The 19,463-nt window shown below is 34.5% G+C and overlaps 1 protein-coding gene across 2 annotated transcripts in view; it reads left to right on the top strand.

Annotated features, from left to right (window-relative positions):
* Positions 1-19,463, top strand: part of GPC5 (glypican 5) — a 1,280,510-nt gene that overhangs the window by 646,730 nt on the left and 614,317 nt on the right. For both annotated transcript variants that reach the window (XM_073212456.1, XM_037024987.2), the window contains one exon: positions 8,110-8,266. In XM_073212456.1, coding sequence (XP_073068557.1) covers positions 8,110-8,266 — 157 coding nt within the window. The remainder of the gene's footprint in view (positions 1-8,109; positions 8,267-19,463) is intronic.

The following is a 19,463-nucleotide window of genomic DNA, read 5'->3' as shown; positions in this document are numbered from 1 at the left end:
ATTATCTAGCAAAAGCACATTCCATTAATTCTCATTTGGCATGTCTTTGTCTATATTTTTACGGATAATGTGCAGAAAGCAAGATTAAGGGAATTTCATTGCAAGGTGAAAATCAGAATGGCATTTGTGAAGATATAACTCGTGTTACCATCTGGCATACACAAGGGTGTCATGCTAAACGGGATCAGAATGAGCTTCTCTTGGATGCAAACCTTTAATAGGCTACAAAACTTTAGGAGAATCTTTCCTAGAATATTTTAATAGAGCATTTGAGGATGAATTCTGCACAGCTGGCCAATGAAGGAAAACTAGATTAGTTGCCAAAATCAGGTTTTAAATGAATTTGCAATCCTTCAAAGTCCTCTCAAAAAGACAATGGAAATTTTGATGAATTAACAAATACAAATCTTTCTAATCAGGGAGCTCTTACATTGGCATTGCATCATGATGAAAATCTTTCCTTCCCCCCTCCCTCCTTTCCTTTCTTCCTTTCTTTTTTCCTTTTTTTGTTTTTCCATGACACCAGTCTTATACAGATAAGTGATTAAATGACAATGATCACAACACGTAACTGTTTTATGACATAAATCTTATAGTCCTGTTAGAAATGTATTAAGATAATCCAAAGAAATGGCAAGGAAAAACATAAATCAATAATGGAAAATGCCAACCCCATATTCCATGTAAACAATTACATAGCCTTTCTGTCAGTGGAGACAACAGAGAACTGCCAGATCTGTTCTTTATTACAGAGGCAGATGAAGCAAAACTTAGCAGATGAATTAAGGAAAGAAAACTTGGTAACACATGTGAAATTAGTCCTCTCTGCATCATTAACTAGCAAATGGATGTAAACTAAAATTACTTTTATAGTATAGGTCCTGATTCACTTCCATTAACTGTGGTTAATAAGAAACCTGATCCACCAGATGATATTGAATTATATAGAATTCATCTTCGATTAATCTATCAATGCTTTAGAATACTTTCACTTGTTTCCTTAGGAGCAGATGTTCAGTTTTGTTCCATCCTTGATTTTTGAAATTTGCTTGTTGTGCCCTGTAATGTCAGGAAGATGATGTGGGGTAACTGGGCAAATGGCTAAGCAGAGCCTTAGCAGAAAGTTACTAGCCTGCTGTCTTGCTGTGACACTCAAATCAGTCAGAAGCAGTTTTCTGAGTTATCCAGGCCAGAAGTAACTGTATATTTGTGACAAATACACATATTAATTTGTATTACCTGGGTGTTTAAACATTCCTCCCACATATGAAGACCTAGTTAAAGAGATACAGGAATTTGGCATGTTAAAAAATGACTTCTCAATGATAAACCATACCATGAATAACAAATTTACTCTGCTTCTAAGAAATGCAAAGAAGGAAATTATTTAATATCTGATTATGCTTGTTTTAGAATGTCCTTTAATTTCAATCATAGACTAATCATAGACTAACCTTGAACAGCCAGAAACCTGGATGGTTTCTGTCCAATAATATTTGTGGACAACAATATGTATGTGACAATATGATTTGTGTGTGTGTATCTCTGTAGGTGAATATGCAATAATGATTTAGAAAATTACTAAATTAGCTTGGAAGTGAGTGGCATCAAGTAAATAATTATCACCTTTTGTGTGGGCAGAAGTACAAATGTTATGCCTCACATCCTACATAATAAAATATTTGATCTGAGTTATTTGCATTACGTATCTACTTATTCTATTAAACATGTTGCAAGTTTTTAATGTATAACCTCACTTTCCTTTTCCCCCTTTGTCCCATTCTTCTTCTTCAGGGTCATTATACATTGCTCATTCACAAAGTGTCCTTGTTTTCTCCCCTGTTCTAGTTGTTCTGTACCTGTCTAGCAAACTTAGCATGGATGTTTTGCTAGAAGGCTCCAACATTAAATCTGGGGTTGTCTTGTAAGAAAGGTTTTTGATTTTTGGTTTTTGCTTGCTTTTTCACCAATTCTTTTCAGGTCTTCACAGACTGGACTTCTTACAAGAGACATTTAAAAACTGTTATCATTGGCATGTACACTTTCTCTTCTGGGCTCATAATTTTTCTGAATTCTTTTGAGGTTGTGTTTGTTTCCCTATTTCCATTATATTCTTTCACTTACTCATTATCTTTTTGTTTTAACTCTCCTTTGAGGTCAAACTTAGAGTTTGGACCAAGACACCCATGAATTGTAAACATACCCAGTCACTTTTGGTATGAAGTTCAGAGGCTGGAACTAGCCATGTTTTGAGCCGGAGGTAAGGATCAGACATGGTGGAAGGGAGCATCCAGAATTTTCTTATGGGAACAAGAACAGATGACTTCTTAGCAGTTGTAGAGGCCAGAGAGTGAATGTAGTCAGCCTTTTCTAAGTTCAATATTCTATTTACAAAATCACAAGACTTTTATAATTTTCCAGAATGCACTGCATAAACCAAATGCCAACAGAGCCAGTGACCTTTCAAATTACTGGCACAACATAAGCCGAGATCAGAAAGCTCAAACTTAAAGTAAACACTGACAATAAATCCTACAGAAATGACTTCTGTGTCTAATCAACTTCACATAACATAACATATGGCAAAATTAATTTGGCTTTTTAGGAAGAATGGTCTATGAAGGTTTAACTGCTTTTGAAAATAGAAATCTGGAGATTTGTAGCAGTTAGGTTATGTAGATAAAACATTTCCTAGATTTGAAAGGGAATGAATGGAAAAATTTGGTATAAGAAAGATTTGTAAAAGATGACTGTAGTAGTGTTACTGAGGAAGGTGAAAGAGGGATGGAGTGGGCTGGGTGTATATAGAAGGGGAGCTGGAGGTTTGGGGCAAGGATAGTTAAAGGACAAAAAGATAATGACAGCATGTTATATTGTTATACAAAGCATTTTTTAAAAAAGAAGTCTCATTTGAAATATGTTACAGGAAAAAATTTAAAAATACATCGTGAGGAATTTTGAATCCCATTTCCAATTTTAAAACGTTGAGCTTCCATTGTTCTCTCAGTTCCCATAAAGTTCTTCATAAATTTGACTCAACTGTATGAACGTGCTGTTACTGAATGCTAAAACAAATTAAATTTGTATGTATGTATATATCTGCATATATATATATATGGAGATTTTTTCAGTCTATACTTAAAATTATTTAGCATTATTAATGATGAAATGAAAGTATAATTTTTTCTATATCTCTAGTTTTCTCATATGAAGTTTCTCTGTCGACCTCTTAATTTTCATCTACTTATACTCTCAAAAGTGTAGGATCACAAAACAGCAGATTTTGCCATGTCTTTATTTGAATTGGTGAATAGAACTACATATATGATGTGTAATACTTTCTAAACACGTATTTGCCTCTTATGTATCTGTGTAAATGGTTGTAAGAGGATGGAGGAAATATTTTAGAGATGCATCGTTACATATAGGACATTGAAGCACATTCAGTTGCTCTCATGTTTGGAGAGATTTTTGAATGTGAAGAATATGTTTCTCTTTCACAGCAATCATGTTGTGTATGTGAGCCATCTATAACCGGATTTTTTTGTAAGCGTCTTAAAGGATATTGCAACTGTGGGATATTGCCAGACAGTTAGTAAAAAGCAAATTGAGTCTATTGAGAGATTAATTCACCAGCTGAAAGCAATCCATTTGCCTTAGAGTCATCAGATATTCTACCCACCAAACTCATCCTCCAAGACAGCATCCCTAATGAGCTTCCTAAGCCGACTAAATGTAAGCAGGAAACATCAGTCATCAAACTGACTATTTTTCAGCTAATCAGCTGATTGCACAAACTGCATGGTATCGAGGAAAGGGAATATACCCTAAAAGCTGTTGGGTATTTTTTCACCCTGTTCTCACTTAATTTGCTTCTTAGTTTTTTGGGTGCAGTGTCTTGGGCAAAACAGTGGAGCATAGTGCTTTCTGGTGTATGAAGTGCTTTTCTGCGCATTATTATTCAGTGGAATAAAATGAGTTTTAATGGGCTTAAGTGATTTGCTTAAAGGCACACAATTAATGTGTGGCTGGGACTCAAAATCATGCCCTTTCCTCTGTTGTAATTGTACTATAAATATGTATGTATTGATCGACTTTCTACTGTTCATGACAGGGGAATAGGTTCAAGTGTTCAGAACACCACCATTTTTATGTTTGGGCAGACTGAGATTGAGCCAAGACAGAATGAGAATGAAAAGAGAGATGTTTATCCCTATATTGCTTCCTTCCTTCAAATACAGGATCGGTGTAGCAATATCAGTTACTATTGGTGACAGTGACATAATGATACAGAAAACTACCCATTACGGGCACTTACTATATGCTAGCACTTTATATAGTTTAACCCACATAACACCCACAAAACTTGCCAAACAGATATTCTAATCCCACTTTACAATTTAGAAAATGTTGACTCAGAGATGTAATGTTAAATTTATTTGAACTTGTAAGTTCTGAAAAATTCTTATAACATGTTCTATATTTTATGAATATATGGAACAGCTATTTGTGTATTGTAAAAATGAAGAGTGATTTGTTACAGTATGTAGCAGAGTATGTCTATGTAATATGACTCATTTTCATGTGTCATTCATAGAAATTGGCTTTATTAGTCTAGAGTTATTTTGTGTATGTTGCTTTAAATGTATGCGGGGAAACTGTTTCATTTTATTAAAGACAAGTGGGAGAGGGTTCCCCTTGGAAGGAAGCTGTGTATTTCTCAGAAGTGGCTTAAGAGTAGGATGTGCAATAACACTTGCGCAGGTGGATACAGCCAACGGAGCATGGCAGAGTGACTTGCCTGCTGTCTCCCAGGCACTGGAGGAGGAGAGGATTTTATATCCCCTGTGATACAAGGCACTGATTCCCTGTGAAAAAACGGGAAGATTTCTATCTCTGATGACCTAAATCGTGAAGCTAACACTTTTCTCCCTGTCCTAGAAAAAAAGTGGATTTTTGTATGAATCAGTTTTTGAAACTCCTAGATACTCATTTAAAAATATAATTGTAATACCACTTTTTCTTTCTAGTTTATAGTAATTAGAATGGAAAACATAAATATGTTTGAAAAGGATTTCTTGGCATGAACCTTCAATGCTAGATTTTTTTTTTTGCTTAAGCAACTTCATAGATGCTTCCAAGTGCTCAGGAATAAGACTGATTCAGCTTATTTCTTATTAAAGATTAAAAAGAAAAATAATTCAGTAAGCTCAGAAAACTAAGCATTTACTCTGTTTCTCCTTTTTCCTGATTTTCAAATTATTTCTTTAGTTTTATCTTGTCACATATTCATGCCAACTGAAATAAAGTATGTAAACTGAGTACTTTCTAAGAACCAAGACTGTTTTCTCTTTTGATGTGAATGTATATCCTTCAAAATATGTATGTGTTGCATAGTGTATGTTCAACTATTGCCACTGAATGAGTAAGTAAATTAATCTGCCAAGCAATATGCATGAATTCAGAAGATATTCTAGAACATCATGAAGATTTGAGCAAAAGTAAAATCACTTTACTAAAATAGATATAAAGGGCATTGATGAAAGGGTTAAATTTAATAAATTATTTTCAAATTTCAAGAAGATAAAATATATTTAGCATCTACAGTGTGGAGTGTATTCCCCTCCAGTCATAATAATGAGTATAAAGATTAAGTCATGGTCTTATCTTTGAGAAACTAGGCATTAATTAGAAAGGTATAGCATAAGCCCAAGAAAGCTAATTAAATGCCAGTGAATGGTATAAATAAAATTAAAAGATCACAGAAATATATGTAGGGTAGAAAATAACATATTTCATTTTGAACTTGAAATTCAGGTATAAAATGATGAGCTGAAGGGGAGGAGAGGGGGTATTGTATGTGGAGGAACAAGAGTTGAAACCAAGAAGAATATAAAACAAGTATAAATGAAATTATAGCCTTTTAAATTCCCACAATTCCTGTGTGAAAAACAAACTATTGCTCTGTGGTAGAATGTGGGTGTTGGGGGATTGTATTTAGACTAAAATTTAAGAATCCGCCATATTATATGGGTGGGGCCTTGACTTCAGAGTAATTTCAAACTTTATTTTCTGGACCTCATTTCTTAAAGTACGTCAGTGGGTGTTGAGTGAAGGGAGGGGTAATTTGCTTGTGTAAATTTGGAAACTGTGTGGTGAATCTCAACTAAACAAGATTACTTCCTGTAATCTTTTCACAAACCTTTAGTCCATGGATAGAAAGAAGAGGCCATAGTAGGGATTTCATGAGCATTTTACCCCAGCACCTCTTCCTGTGACTCATCCATCTGTACTGATATTTCTCCTCCAGTCCATGTTGGGAACCAATAGTTTTTGACACTTGACAGTCATAGAGAGCATTTAAGCAGAGAAATGACCTGGTGAAAGTACTGATTCGGGGAAAAGAATATGGGGTAGTAGGTGACAGAGACCGAGTTCCTTTCAGGAGGTGAAAGAGCCAGGAAGAGAAGTGGCAATGATACATCAATAGTGGAGGTGAATTGTTTTAGTTTAGAATAAAAAGCAGTAGAGTACATTTCTATATCCAGTCTCTGGTTTGAGATGAACTAAGGAGTAATAATGGCTTCAAATAAAGACTTGAGTGCAATTTGTATGCATGTGCGAGCACACTCTGTTAGGATGTGTTCCCACCAAGGCACCAAAAACAAAAAACAGAAGATTTATGCTTTTAACTGACAGTTATTTCTATTGTTCTGAAAGTGTGAGAAGAAAGATGATCAAACTCAGAAGAAATCAGAATAGTCCAAGAGAACTGAGATTTTAATATGGATTTCATTGTGAAGAACTCAATGAGCTTTTCAGTTCTGACCGGAATTTTTAGATTATTCTCAAATGATTTTAACTTTCTAGTTAAAATTTTTATTAGGAAAAATAAATACTTCTTAGGAATACTAAATTTTGAAGAACTGTGACATTTCAGAATTTGTGACGTACTTGAAATTTTAACTTTGAAAGCTTAGACATTGTCAGGGTCCTATTGCATAATGCAAGTGTTCTTTAAATTCTAAACATATTTGTATTCGTTGTACTGAGGGTATTTCAGTCTATGGTTTTCAGTGTGAAATGCCATCTTGGGTTGTGTGTTTAATTATTGTCTGCTAATCAGTACTATTTTCTGGAAAATCCCTTAAAAGTAATAACCCTAATACTTTAAAGCACCCTGAAAATATAAATGCCCATTAAGTGTTCAGCAGTAGTACATTTCCCTCACAACCTACCAGTACTCTCCAGCGGTCACGCTTCGTCATGTGTCATCCAAAACTGCCTTGAAGGGATAAATGTCACATACTTGGCTCATTTGCCTCAGTCTTAAGTGAAAAACTTTATTATTCATAACATCACCTTTTTGAAAAGGAGTTCAGGCATTTCCAATATTATTCAGAAATATTACCAGTACTCCCATGCTATAGGGGAAAACGGCAATTCCATCTATTTTGCTCATAAAAGTAAATGAAATGCTTGAGAACCAGAACCAAAAAGTTGGTTCAATTCCTTATCTGGCATGTAGAAATGGAAGTAGGACCGAAGTCTTTTGTTCCAAGGTTTCCGTCTGTGCCATATGCATCAGAGTGTGCATTCAATGCAAGAAAGTTAAATGAAGCTATAAGTATATATACCCACAGTTCTATTTTCTTTTTACTAAATTTCTTCATAAAGAATAGTACTCTACTTTTTGAGACTTGGAATTGTTGGTCTGCAAAACAGCACAATATTAATAGCCAAAAGGCTGCAAAGGGAACTGTGTTTTATTGGTGTTAAATTTACCACATTTAAATATTGTTTATTCAGAAACAAAGGGTTCTCCAACCAAGCTATCCATGAGCCAGAAGGCCTGTTTTTATTTGCTTTTCAAAGCCTTATCCACAGATTAACCACAGAGATAATATGCAGGTCTTAGAGTACAGCTCTAAGACCTTGCTATTGTTTATTATAATTTCAGTGGTTTTTCTTTTTCTTGTAGATTTGGTTTGGTAAGATATCTACACCATAAAAGTAGACCCACATAAGAAAATAATTCTAATTTCAACATATGTTGAATTAGATGGCTTGAATCTGATGTTAATGAATGTTTTTGGTATCCATATTTAGTTGTTACAGGGTAGGTCACCCAAACCGGACAAGTGGGAACTTCCCCTGGGCAGTGGTGATGGAATGGTCGAACAGGTCAGCGGCGACTGTGACGACGAAGATGGTTGCGGGGCGTCAGGAAGTGGAGAAGTCAAGAGAACACTAAAAATCACAGACTGTAAGTGCATGATTCTAACACCACTTCTAAAGTGTTGATTTTGAAATATAATTAAGGAAAATTATTATGCATGTAAAGAAATAATGACAGTGAATTCAAAAGCATGCAAGAGGATTTGGAAGTGAAAATGTACCTATTTTTGTTCAGGACTTTCATTCTTGGGGTTTTTGAACATTTTTAACTAATGGGTTCCCATGAAAGAAAAATAGTGAAGGATCATCGGCTCTGAGAATTAAAGGTTTTAAAGGGGGACAATCGTCAGAGTGTGAAATAACTAGTATCATTCATAGTAAAAGCTTACTGGTAAATAATGTGAAACCAGGATGGGTAAGCCTTACTAAATGATCAAATTCTGCAATTTTATTATACTATCGTGCCATTATGTAACAGTTACTTTATTAGTTTTTCATCATTGTCAAATTGCAAAGAAATTGGTGAAATATATGGTTAGCAGTGGTGATAAAAAGACTTGTATTTAACTCTTGTGCATTTGTTCTTCCAAAACAATTCTCACCAATTATTCACCTTCATGTGGGTTTGAAAACCATTTCTGGTCTTGCAGGACTGGACACCATCACAAAAGAGGAAATGCCAAGTAACAAAACAAATTCACCAGCCGACTTTCCTTTCCTTGTCACATACGAAATAAGGAATATGTGCTCTCTACCGCTGTGTATGTCACATGGTCACATGGGCAACACAACCAAAGTTATCAGCTGAGAAAGAGTGTAAAAGTCAATGTACCCAGAGCAGCCAAGTCTCAACTATTCATTTATCTCAGGTCATACCGAAGGCGATTACTTTATAAAGTAATTTCCTGGACCTGCGCAGCCCTGTCTGGAGGCTGGTCTGACAGTCTCCCTCTAAATCACAAAGGGCTGCTTTGGACCTGTTAGACGTGTCCTTCCATGACTTTGGTGGGAGAAGAATTCATTTCCTTTTCAGTTCTTGTAGTAAATTTTGAACACTGCAAATGCTTCAAGCATCAATACCCCATTCTTTCTGGGACCTTGTTTTATAAGGAAAAATGTGTCGGCCGAAGGAATAAAAAAGCCCAAGGAGGTGCACATCAAAGGGCAATTAACATAAAGAAATGTTTCTCTGTTAGAAACAATAATAAATGTAGCATAGAAATTATAGAGATGGAATTTAGTGCATTAGAGCAACAATTGAACAAAGGGCCACAGAATTCCTTGATGTACTAATAAAATTTTCTAGTGAAAAATGAATATCTTTTGATGAAGGAACAGGTAAGAATATGTGTTCATATTATTGGTATTAATACAGTTTATCAGATTGGTTTCTTCTTTTGTTGTTTAGGCAAAAAAAAAGGAAGAAGAAAAAGAGGATTTTCATTAGGAAAAAATATTTTTATTAAGAATTAAAGTGTCCTGCATTGTATTTTAGATTTATGATACTTATCTATTAATTAATCTTTCATTTTCATTCTATCTTGAGCATTTATATGCATTATAATTTCATTGCAGTTTGAATATTAGCAGGGCTTTAAGGAATAAAAATTATTATAAAAGTAGCTTAGGTTGAAATTTTCTCTATAAATTGTATGTGTGCATGTAAAATTATCATTTTATAGGGTTTTTTCATTCCTAAAGTTATTTATAAGCTAAGCAACTTGTCATATAATAATAAATGACTCTTGGTTTATTTCATAAGAGAAGTAGAGACAGTAGAGGATATTCTGCTTCTAATAGTTTTCTCACAAAACCATACTTGTCAAGGTAGCAAGAATGAATTTTTTACTTCAAAACCCAGTTTTCAATTACTACTGAAATGGACAGATATGGTACAAGCAACTATCCATCAGAATTGGGGAGACTTAAGATACAGATGCTTTCAACAACTCCGGGCAAACATTAAAAAATCCACATCTATTATAAGTGGGTTGACTATCATGTTTCTGAGTTTATAGCTGTTGCTCTTCAATTTTTAATAAGTGGTTAGAAAACCACTGTGGATAGCATGCTGAAATAAAGAGGGACAGAGAAAGTAGCAAAGCGTAGGTCACATTTCTATTTTTGTAAAGCACTATCATGCTTTGCCTGTGTTGGGCTAGTTTGATATATTGCTAAAGCAAGCTAAGGCATAGTTCTAGATGGTTTTAATAACTTAAAAATGTTGTGCTCTAGAACACTTGCCAGGGTGTCATTTGTATTAAGAACTTAAAATGCCCTAGTGTTTCTTCCTTACACTGATGTTTATTCTTGTAAAATATAACATAGGTGCATAGTTCATTTTCACCTAAAAATTATCCTATTTAAAACAGTTATATGTATATGTATTTATTTATTTATAGTTATACATAATTACAAGGGGTAATACTAATATTGTATCCCATAAATTTAATGATTTTGCTCCATTTATGCAAATATTCAAAGTCAAAAATATCTTTCTAATCATCACTTGAACTGATTTTCTGTTTCTGTTTTTGTTCATGTTTATGTCAGGCAATTATACACTTTAATGTGCAAAGTGTTACACCAAAATATTTTCACACATTTTAGGTACCATTTTGTTTTCACCAACAGTGGCATCAAGTACCAAATTTTTAGCTTTTAAAATGGTCTCTGATTTTATGCTGCCATTATTAAATGTTAACTGATAAGTTCCCGTAGAAAGCAGCCCTCTGTACTATGAAGTGTTCACTCTTAGGAAACTGAAACTGTTTTGCTATTTCAGTAGAATGGTTTAAAAATCCCAGTATTACGGAAACTTATTCAATATTTTTAAGGACTGAATTTGGCTTATTTATATGGGTATGGATGTTTCACTACTAACATGGAATTTCAGGATTGAAATGACTGGACCTTCACTTAGCCTCCTCTCTGGCACTTGCCCTCCTTTCAAAGCAGCTAACCAATGAAGGTGCTGAACACCAGTGGAAAATACAAGCCCTGTCCATTTAGCTATGCAGAGTAAACCGACTGTCACTACTATCGATACTGTTTGCAGCTGTTTCTCTAATATCCCCAATTTCTGATAGTTTCAAATGTTGAAAGCAAACCTGAGGGCCACTGCAGACGGGCTGTAGCCACAGTATTCCATGTACAGTTTTAAAAATCTGCAGCAGCGTTGGTTGCAATTCAAATGTGATACTGCAATTTAAATTGCAATTTTAAAAAACAAAGAATATATAACCCATGACCAAATCCACTTTGATGAGGTGGTTCATGGAACTAACTCAGGTAAAATGAATTTGATCACAAGTTGATTTAGATACCACACATTCAAAAACGTTTAGGTTTCAAAGTGTCTGGGGTAATTAATCTCTGTCTATTGTTATATTCATCATTGCTCATCCAATGTTATGGAGCATGTATGTTTAGCAGTTTTAAAAATAATTTTGCTTTAAGAAACCTATAAACGACAACAAAGATTTTTAAGCATGTGTTTGAATGACCCTTTTCCCAGTAGTGTCGTGCCGTCAACGTACCTCTACAGGAGTCACGGTATGGGTTCACAAGGACCGGGGCATTCAGAGCACCGTGGCAGCGTTCTGACCCCAAGGTCCTCCTGAATGGCTCTTATTCACCCACCCAAAGTCTTCCTTTAGAAGAACAGTTTGCCATAAGGTCTTATTCCACACAGGCTGCTCTTCTTCTCTTTTGTGGTTCCTGTCATTATCCCACATTTTAAATATTTAAAGAATCCAGGACTCAGTTCTCAACTCTTTTATCATCTCTATTCTCAATTATCCGTTTGACAGGCTGTTTACTGCATCATCATAATAAGGCGGCTATGGGGCGCTGACATTGATAGCACTTTCCAGTTTATAAAGAATTCCTCATGTGTTATCTGATGAGGTAATTTTATGAAAACTGAAAGTATTCAACTTAAATAGGATTAATTTGGAAATAGAAGGACGTTGGAATATTGAGTTACCAGACCCTGAAAGAATTTTTGATTGATCATTCTGTAGCCTAAAATAAGTAGAAATACTTTTTATATTATGCTCTGGACCTGCTACTTAGTAACTATCCTTAGATCAGCCTCTAACAAATACATTCGGAGTGTGGTACTAACAATGACCTTGGAAGAGAATTGTGTATTCCACATGCGCAGGAAAGTGAAATGATACTTTGTTAGCCACTGAAGAATAAAGGTTGCTGATTTATTTAGTAATGCAGGATTGTAGAGTGAGTGAAAGTTCTTGGCTTCCTCAACCATAAATCACCTTTATTTTCAAAATCCCAGCTAGGCATGGAGATTAGGGGAACTCAAAAAATATGTATATATATACGACAAGTGGCGTTTACTTTAGAAAATGCAATCTTTTTCTTTCCAGAGCTACTAAAACTATGTACTTATTCATTTTGTTCAGAATGAATTCATTGTTCACAATGAATAAATATGTATTCATTTTGTTACAAATTATTTTGTATCATTTTATATTGTCTAGTGGACTTCTTTCCAGTAAAAATGTCAGACAGATAATGCAAGTATACTAGATTTGTTTATATTAATTAGAGTTCCAAATATACAGATTAAAATTATGTGTATTCTTTCTAAAGTTTCATCAAATTTGATTAAAATAAAATGTATTCAGTTTACTTTGCAAAGTGTTGATAAATGGCCCATTAAAAATTTTTCCCAAATATAAGAAAACATATTGAAAATAACTAAATAGCTTATTGTGTATGTTTACTTTATTCAGTTATGCCAAAAATGAGTCATCTTTAAAAGGTCACTAAGACTAAATCTTTGTGACACAATGAAAGTAATCTTGAATAATGACTGTACACTTTGATCTGTTTTACAAGTGCCTAATACTGAATGATCATGATAAAACCATAGAAAAGTTCACAAATACTTCCTCATACTGTTCAGTGTTCAAAATTGTAAACACTTTGTAACTGTCATGTACTGTATTTTTTACACTGATGAAAATTATACTAAAGAGAAATGAAATATATGTCTAGGATAAATATCCTTTAATCAATATGTAATCACTATGAATATTGTTCTGATTATACATTTCCATTTTGGTTTCTAAATAATTGAGACTCATCCTGTCTGCTTGCTATTTTCTAACAAGATTGTGTAGTGGTATCTGGATACCTAATGAATCATCTAAAATCATTCTTCACTCTCTTGAAAAGTTATATATCACATTCATGGATTAAAATAATAGAATTAAAATAAAAGGGCTTGTCCTTGAATGCCAAAGAATGATTTTCATTGCTTTGGCTTAGACAGAACTGATGTTAAATTGCTGAGGTGCAGAGGGGAGACTTCTTAATTAAAGCTAAGGAGATTTCTAGCCTGCATTCCAGATCAACCAGCTATTCTGAAAATCTCGTAACTAAATCTATACCACACCTGAGGACATAAAATAAGGAGGTACGGTCTTTTTTGACTAGGACAATGCTATGTGTGATCAATAGAAATAAAAATCTAAAATATAAGAAAATACCATTTGATACATTTTATTGTGGCTTATCCAAAGTCAGGTAGCTGTCAAGAAATCCACAAACAAACCACCTTCGTATTTGTATTTGTACTCAGGTATTTTTATACGATTCTATTGCAAATAAATAGAACAGTGATTTAAATTGTTATATTCTTCCTCAGTCGGATTAGTTGGTAAAATGAAACATGTAGAAACAAATTAACTATACTTTTAGATCTTTAATGAGTTCTGTACTTCTAACGATGTAGAAGGAGTATTTTCATATAGCTTATGGATCAGTTGAGTGCTCATCAAGCTCTAAGTATTAAAATAAATCACAGAGTATATGGTCTGCGCCCAGAGCTTCTCAAACTCTCTTATGTATACAAATCACTTGGGACTCTTGTTATCCGGAGTGGAGTAGTGTCTGAAGTGGGGCATGTTTTATGTGCTCCCAGATAATGCTGTTGCCTCTGGTCCAAGAAGCATAACACGAGGAGCAACAATTGATCCTCTTGTTTATTATAGCCTTTATTTATTAGTATCTCTAACATAAGTCTATTTGACCAGCATGAGTTCTTGCTACACTACATAGATATATAAATTCACATAACAAGAAAGCATCACATGCACTGAGACATTAGGGACTACAACAATTAGACTGGCAATGGTGGCTTATCCTATATGATTTTTGCTATCAGTTTCACTTTGATGGATTTTAGCCTTGGGTTTACTTCTTAACACCAAAGGACTAACACCAAAGGTTTCAACTTTTCTCAGGGCCTGATGCCTTCGGTTACACTTGCTTCAAGAAGATTTCCATTTGGGAACACTGCCTCTAGTATCTCTGCAGATTATCTTCAGCAACTCTTCTATTTTATGATGAACACTCAAGAAATATCTTGCACAATCTCCTGTATCACATGAATTTCTAACAGAGATACATAAAAGTTTTAGTGAATTAAGAGAAGACAGAGAGATTTTCCAAACTGTGCAATCAGAAAATAGTTCATAGAGGAGACAGGGAAAGGGCCTTCTGGAAAATAAAAATAAAAATTTGATAGCAATGAGAAAGTGCTTTTGAGAGGATAGATGCATGGTTTAGTTTCAGCAATTGACATCTGGGAGGAAAAGGTACCTTGGGAGAAGCAAGCATCATGAACAAGGACAGTGGTGGGGAGAGAGGAGGAAAGGGGCATGTTTACAGAGGAACGAAATTATTCCAATTGCTTGAAAAAAGGAAGTCTAAAAATATGGATTAAAAATATTACAATAGATTTAGAATTCAAGAGGGATATATAAGTTTGTATTTAATTTGGCTTGGGAAAAAGGAGCTATCTAAAGTTTTTCTGTGTGGTCCTTTTGTTCGGGTGTGCAGTTATTTTTACTAGCGATGCAGTGAATTGGTTAAGAAAATAAACATGTACAAATAAAGTATACTTGTGCAAGCAACTTATTACTTACCTTGCACAGTAATTGTTCTGTGCCTAAAAATCCTGAAGATGAGGATAGTGACAGCACACTTACAGAAGCATCCTTGTGAGGACTAAATGTCCTATTATATAGATAACATTCAAGCGTGCCCACCTTGCCACTCCCTCACCACGGAAACAAAAATGATTTTGAATAAAATTTGTAAAAACGTTTTCTTAAATGCTTCCATGAACTAGAAAGACAGGAATCTTCTGAAAAACTCAACGAAATCACAACAATAATACAGAGATGGCAGTAGAGACAAAGGTAGAGACAGAAATAGGGATAACATATCTATTCTTCCACCCAGTCCAAAAAATAGAGTATTTTTCCTACCTCTGTGTGCTCTTCCCAAACACATCCCACTCCAAGAGTTCACTGATCATAAATTATATAAAAATCATTCCCTTTTCCTTTTTTAGAATTCTAACCACCAAAGAAGTGCCAAGTGAGTTTTACACTTTATATAAATTGCATTATATAGTCTTTGTTGTTAGGGTGTGTGTTCCTTTCATTTAAATGTTATATTTTGAGGTTTACCCATGTTGATGGGTGTAGATGTACTCATTTATTTTTTACCAGAGTATAGTATTATAATTTATGAATATATATACCCACTTATTTATCTGTTTTAGTGTTGATAGTTATTGGAGATGATACAGCTTTTGGATATTGTGAATAATGTTGCTATAAACTCTCTTGAAAGTGGCTCTTGATGCATATATATAAGAGCCTCTGTAGTATATACCTAGAGGTAGCATGACAGTGTCACAGTGAAAAGCATGGATATGTTAAACGTTGCTAGGAAAGTTCAAACTGGTTTGCAGAGCAGCTGTGTTCATTTATATTCTCACCAGCAATAAAGAGTTTGCATTGCCCCCCTGCCATTTTTGCAAATACTTTTTCCATTCCTACTACTCTTGTATGTTTGTCCTAAGGGTGGAAATGCAACTGTATTTTTTTAATTATTAATTTTGAATACCATGATGACTTGTTGAGCTGTACTTTTCTTCATAAGTATAAGAAATTCCTCCTATACTTCCTCATGTGAAATTTCTTTTATATCCATAGATACTTTTTTCTCTTCTATAGGGTTATTATCTTTTAGACAGATGCTCTCAGGACAAAAGTCAGCTGCAGGGATCTACTTACCCATTTTGATGATGACTGTCAGGTGAGGCAGCTTATATTCTTGAATCTTTTTATTTAACCAGTGTCAGGATAGTGAATTGGTGCCCTCCCTGTCTTTTTAAGAAGGTGACCAATTCTGTTTATTTTTTAAATGTCATCATGAACTCAGTTAAAAAATATTTGTAATTCTTATCCTTACTGAAGTACATATTGTCCCACATTTTGCCAACTGGCTCTCCTTTGATTTGGCTCAAGTTCTTTTGACATGATCCTCAGTATCTTTGCTGGTTTCTTTGCTACATAGTATAAGAAGATATTCCAAGCTGAGCTTCTACATTATCTGTCAAAGATATGGAGACAGTCATTTTTACATGACTTTTGATTTGTTTTAATATGGAATAGCATCTCATAACCACAATCTAGGCACAAGATGTGCTTCTCAAAGACACAGGTGTTAATAGAAATAAATACCTTGGATTACTTACTTGCTTTATTCCACATTAGATATATGTCATTACCATAATAATGGTAAAACTACCCCTGACAATTATGATTACTAAAATCAGTTAAAGTTTTGCATATTTTATCCATAGTCTATCTCCATTTTATGGTTATAATAGATAATGGATATTGACATACATTAAATACCCATATACAGAGATCTATCTATATAGCTCCTTGGTAGAGAATTTTATCAATGTAAAAGAGATATAAATAAAAATACAGATAGGTCACCTACTATATCTGCCACTTAACTCTCATTTGCTCTTCCAGTAACTATATATTTAAAGCTCACTACTAGTTCTGTCAAAATCTCACAGGCACATTTCTTGAGAGACTGATGAGGACAATTTTCACAAGTTTGTACCTGGTGGTGAGAGTTTGTGCCTTTTACATGAAAGTCCATTTTCCTGGATAGAAGACTTTTGGTTCTCATTTATTTTCCTTTATCTTCTTCAATATGCATTGATTTCTGTTCTGACAGAAGACATTACTGACATGAAAATCTGATGATCTAATTTTCTTTCCTTTGTAAGTCATATGTATGTTATTTTTAACCATCTCAGTTCCCAAATATTTTTCTTTTGCATTAAAGTGCAGTAATTTTACTATAATATAGTTTGTGTTAGTAGTTCTGAGTTGACATTCTCAGTAGGATGGTACACTTTTTAAATTAATAATATTAAATCTTTTTCTCAGCAGACTTTTACTGAATTACGGTGTTCAGTAGTTTTTCTCTTACCTTGTTTTGGTTTTCTTCTTCAGGAATAGCTATTCTATGTTTGCTGAATTGTGTTTGCTTGCATACAGTATATTTTCCAATAATTCTTATTTGTTTTTAAATTTATTTTTTATTTTAAAAATCCACCTCTCTTTCCTTTTCTATTTCTCTCAAGGTATTACTAATGATGTTTCTTCACTCTTGAATTCCTTCTGGATTTCATTTATTTTTAAATGATTTTTCTTCCTCTTTTTCTTGCAATATCTAACCTCATTCTGATTCTGACTTCTTATTTGGCATCGTGTATCCTTTTCTTATCATTCAGCTCACTTTGAAATGATATGTTAAATCTTTGGTCTGGCCTTCTTACATGTTTCTGGTGTGTTTCACTGCCAAGATAGTAGCAAAATACTATTTTTGTTATAATAATTTTGTATCGGATTTGATCTCAGCCTTTTTCTATTGCTTATTTTTATGTGAATTTAAGTTTCCTAAATTTTTAGGACAATGCTTGGTTCAAATAGATTTTTTAAATTTCCTGAGCTTCCCGTTCTGTTGTTTTCATGCTGTGTTGCAAAACATGGTGACTTGTTTTCTGAGATTTTTTGGCTCTGGTCTCTCCCTTACAGTTACCCCTATCTTGTTCCCTAACTGTCCATCATCCTTGTCCCACAAATTCTTGGTTCCACCACTAGCAGCTTCTCTTCCATGTGGGCCCCTGAATGACAAGGAAGACTTGCCAGCTTAGTTCCGAGAGTTCAAAAGGTGTCAGAGGCTGCAGCCCCGTTAGCCTTATGTCAGGGTCTTTACACTCTCCCAGGATTAGAGTGGCCAAAACTGCTCCCAAATGGCTGCTGTTTTCTAGTTGATTTCTGGGGAATGCCTGTTGGCTACTTTGCATTCTTTTATTTCATGTCTGTAACACGCCGTGTTGCTTCCCAAGGCTTTCTTCTGCACACACGCTGATAGCCTGTGGGTTTTGTGACTGTGGGTGTTATGTCCTCATTCATTTGTATTTTGAGGTTCGTGAGGATAACTTGTGAGTTGGATTGTAAACTGCATGCATGTGATTTTGATTTTACTGTCTAATTATGTGAGGCTTTGGGAGTTTCCAAAAACTATATGCTGCAACCATCCTGTTGTCTTCCCTGAATCTCCCAAATCATTACAATTTGTAAGGAAATATGATGCTCTTTTTTACCTTTGGTCCTGTTTTTTGACATGACATATATGCATGTATGCATTCATACACATGTTTTTTTCACATGTGTGAAAAGCAGACTGCTGCTGTTTTTCAAATTTGTATGTCACCAGTAGTGTTTCTGCTAATAAAATAGACCCTATTAATTTCAATTGTGATATGAATAGACTCTAATGTATCATCTATTTTTTCCAAATTTAATTATTATAAGTAATGCTATAAGCAAGCATCTTTATGCATTAAAATATGTTACTTCAGATCTTCAAAACCATTGTATCAATTTATACTTATAACAATTACTAAAAGAAAACTTTTTTAACTTTTTTGTCATAATTGCAATCCTCAGACTACCTTTTCTCCATGTTAATAAGGTAAGTGGGCTACAGCCCACTGCCCGTTCATGTCAGAGCTCTGCCTTCACCTGTCAGAGGAAGATAAGTTTACAAACTCCATGTGATACTGGAAAAAGCAAGGGATGTGGAGTCAGAGGCCTTGTTTTAAAACCATGCTCTGTCACTTGTGAGCTGTGTGATTCTGGGCAAATCTCTTCACCTCTCTGAAATGTCGGCTTTCTCACCATTAAATGGATGAAATAGTCCATTCTTCACAGGTCATTATGAAAAAATGAGATAATGTTCATGAAAATGGGCTTTGCAGTCTGAAAACTACGATACAATGGACCTGTGTCTCCCAGGGACAGGTGCATGGAAAAGAAGGAGTTCAGAGGAGCCACACCAGAGCTCAGGGGGGCATCACTCATTAG

The sequence above is a fragment of the Manis javanica genome, chromosome 9, assembly GCF_040802235.1.
Source record: "Manis javanica isolate MJ-LG chromosome 9, MJ_LKY, whole genome shotgun sequence".
Classification (NCBI taxonomy): Eukaryota; Metazoa; Chordata; class Mammalia; order Pholidota; family Manidae; genus Manis; species Manis javanica.
The sequence above is the reverse complement of the archived record's forward strand: the minus strand, read 5'-3'. Positions and strand labels throughout refer to the sequence as shown.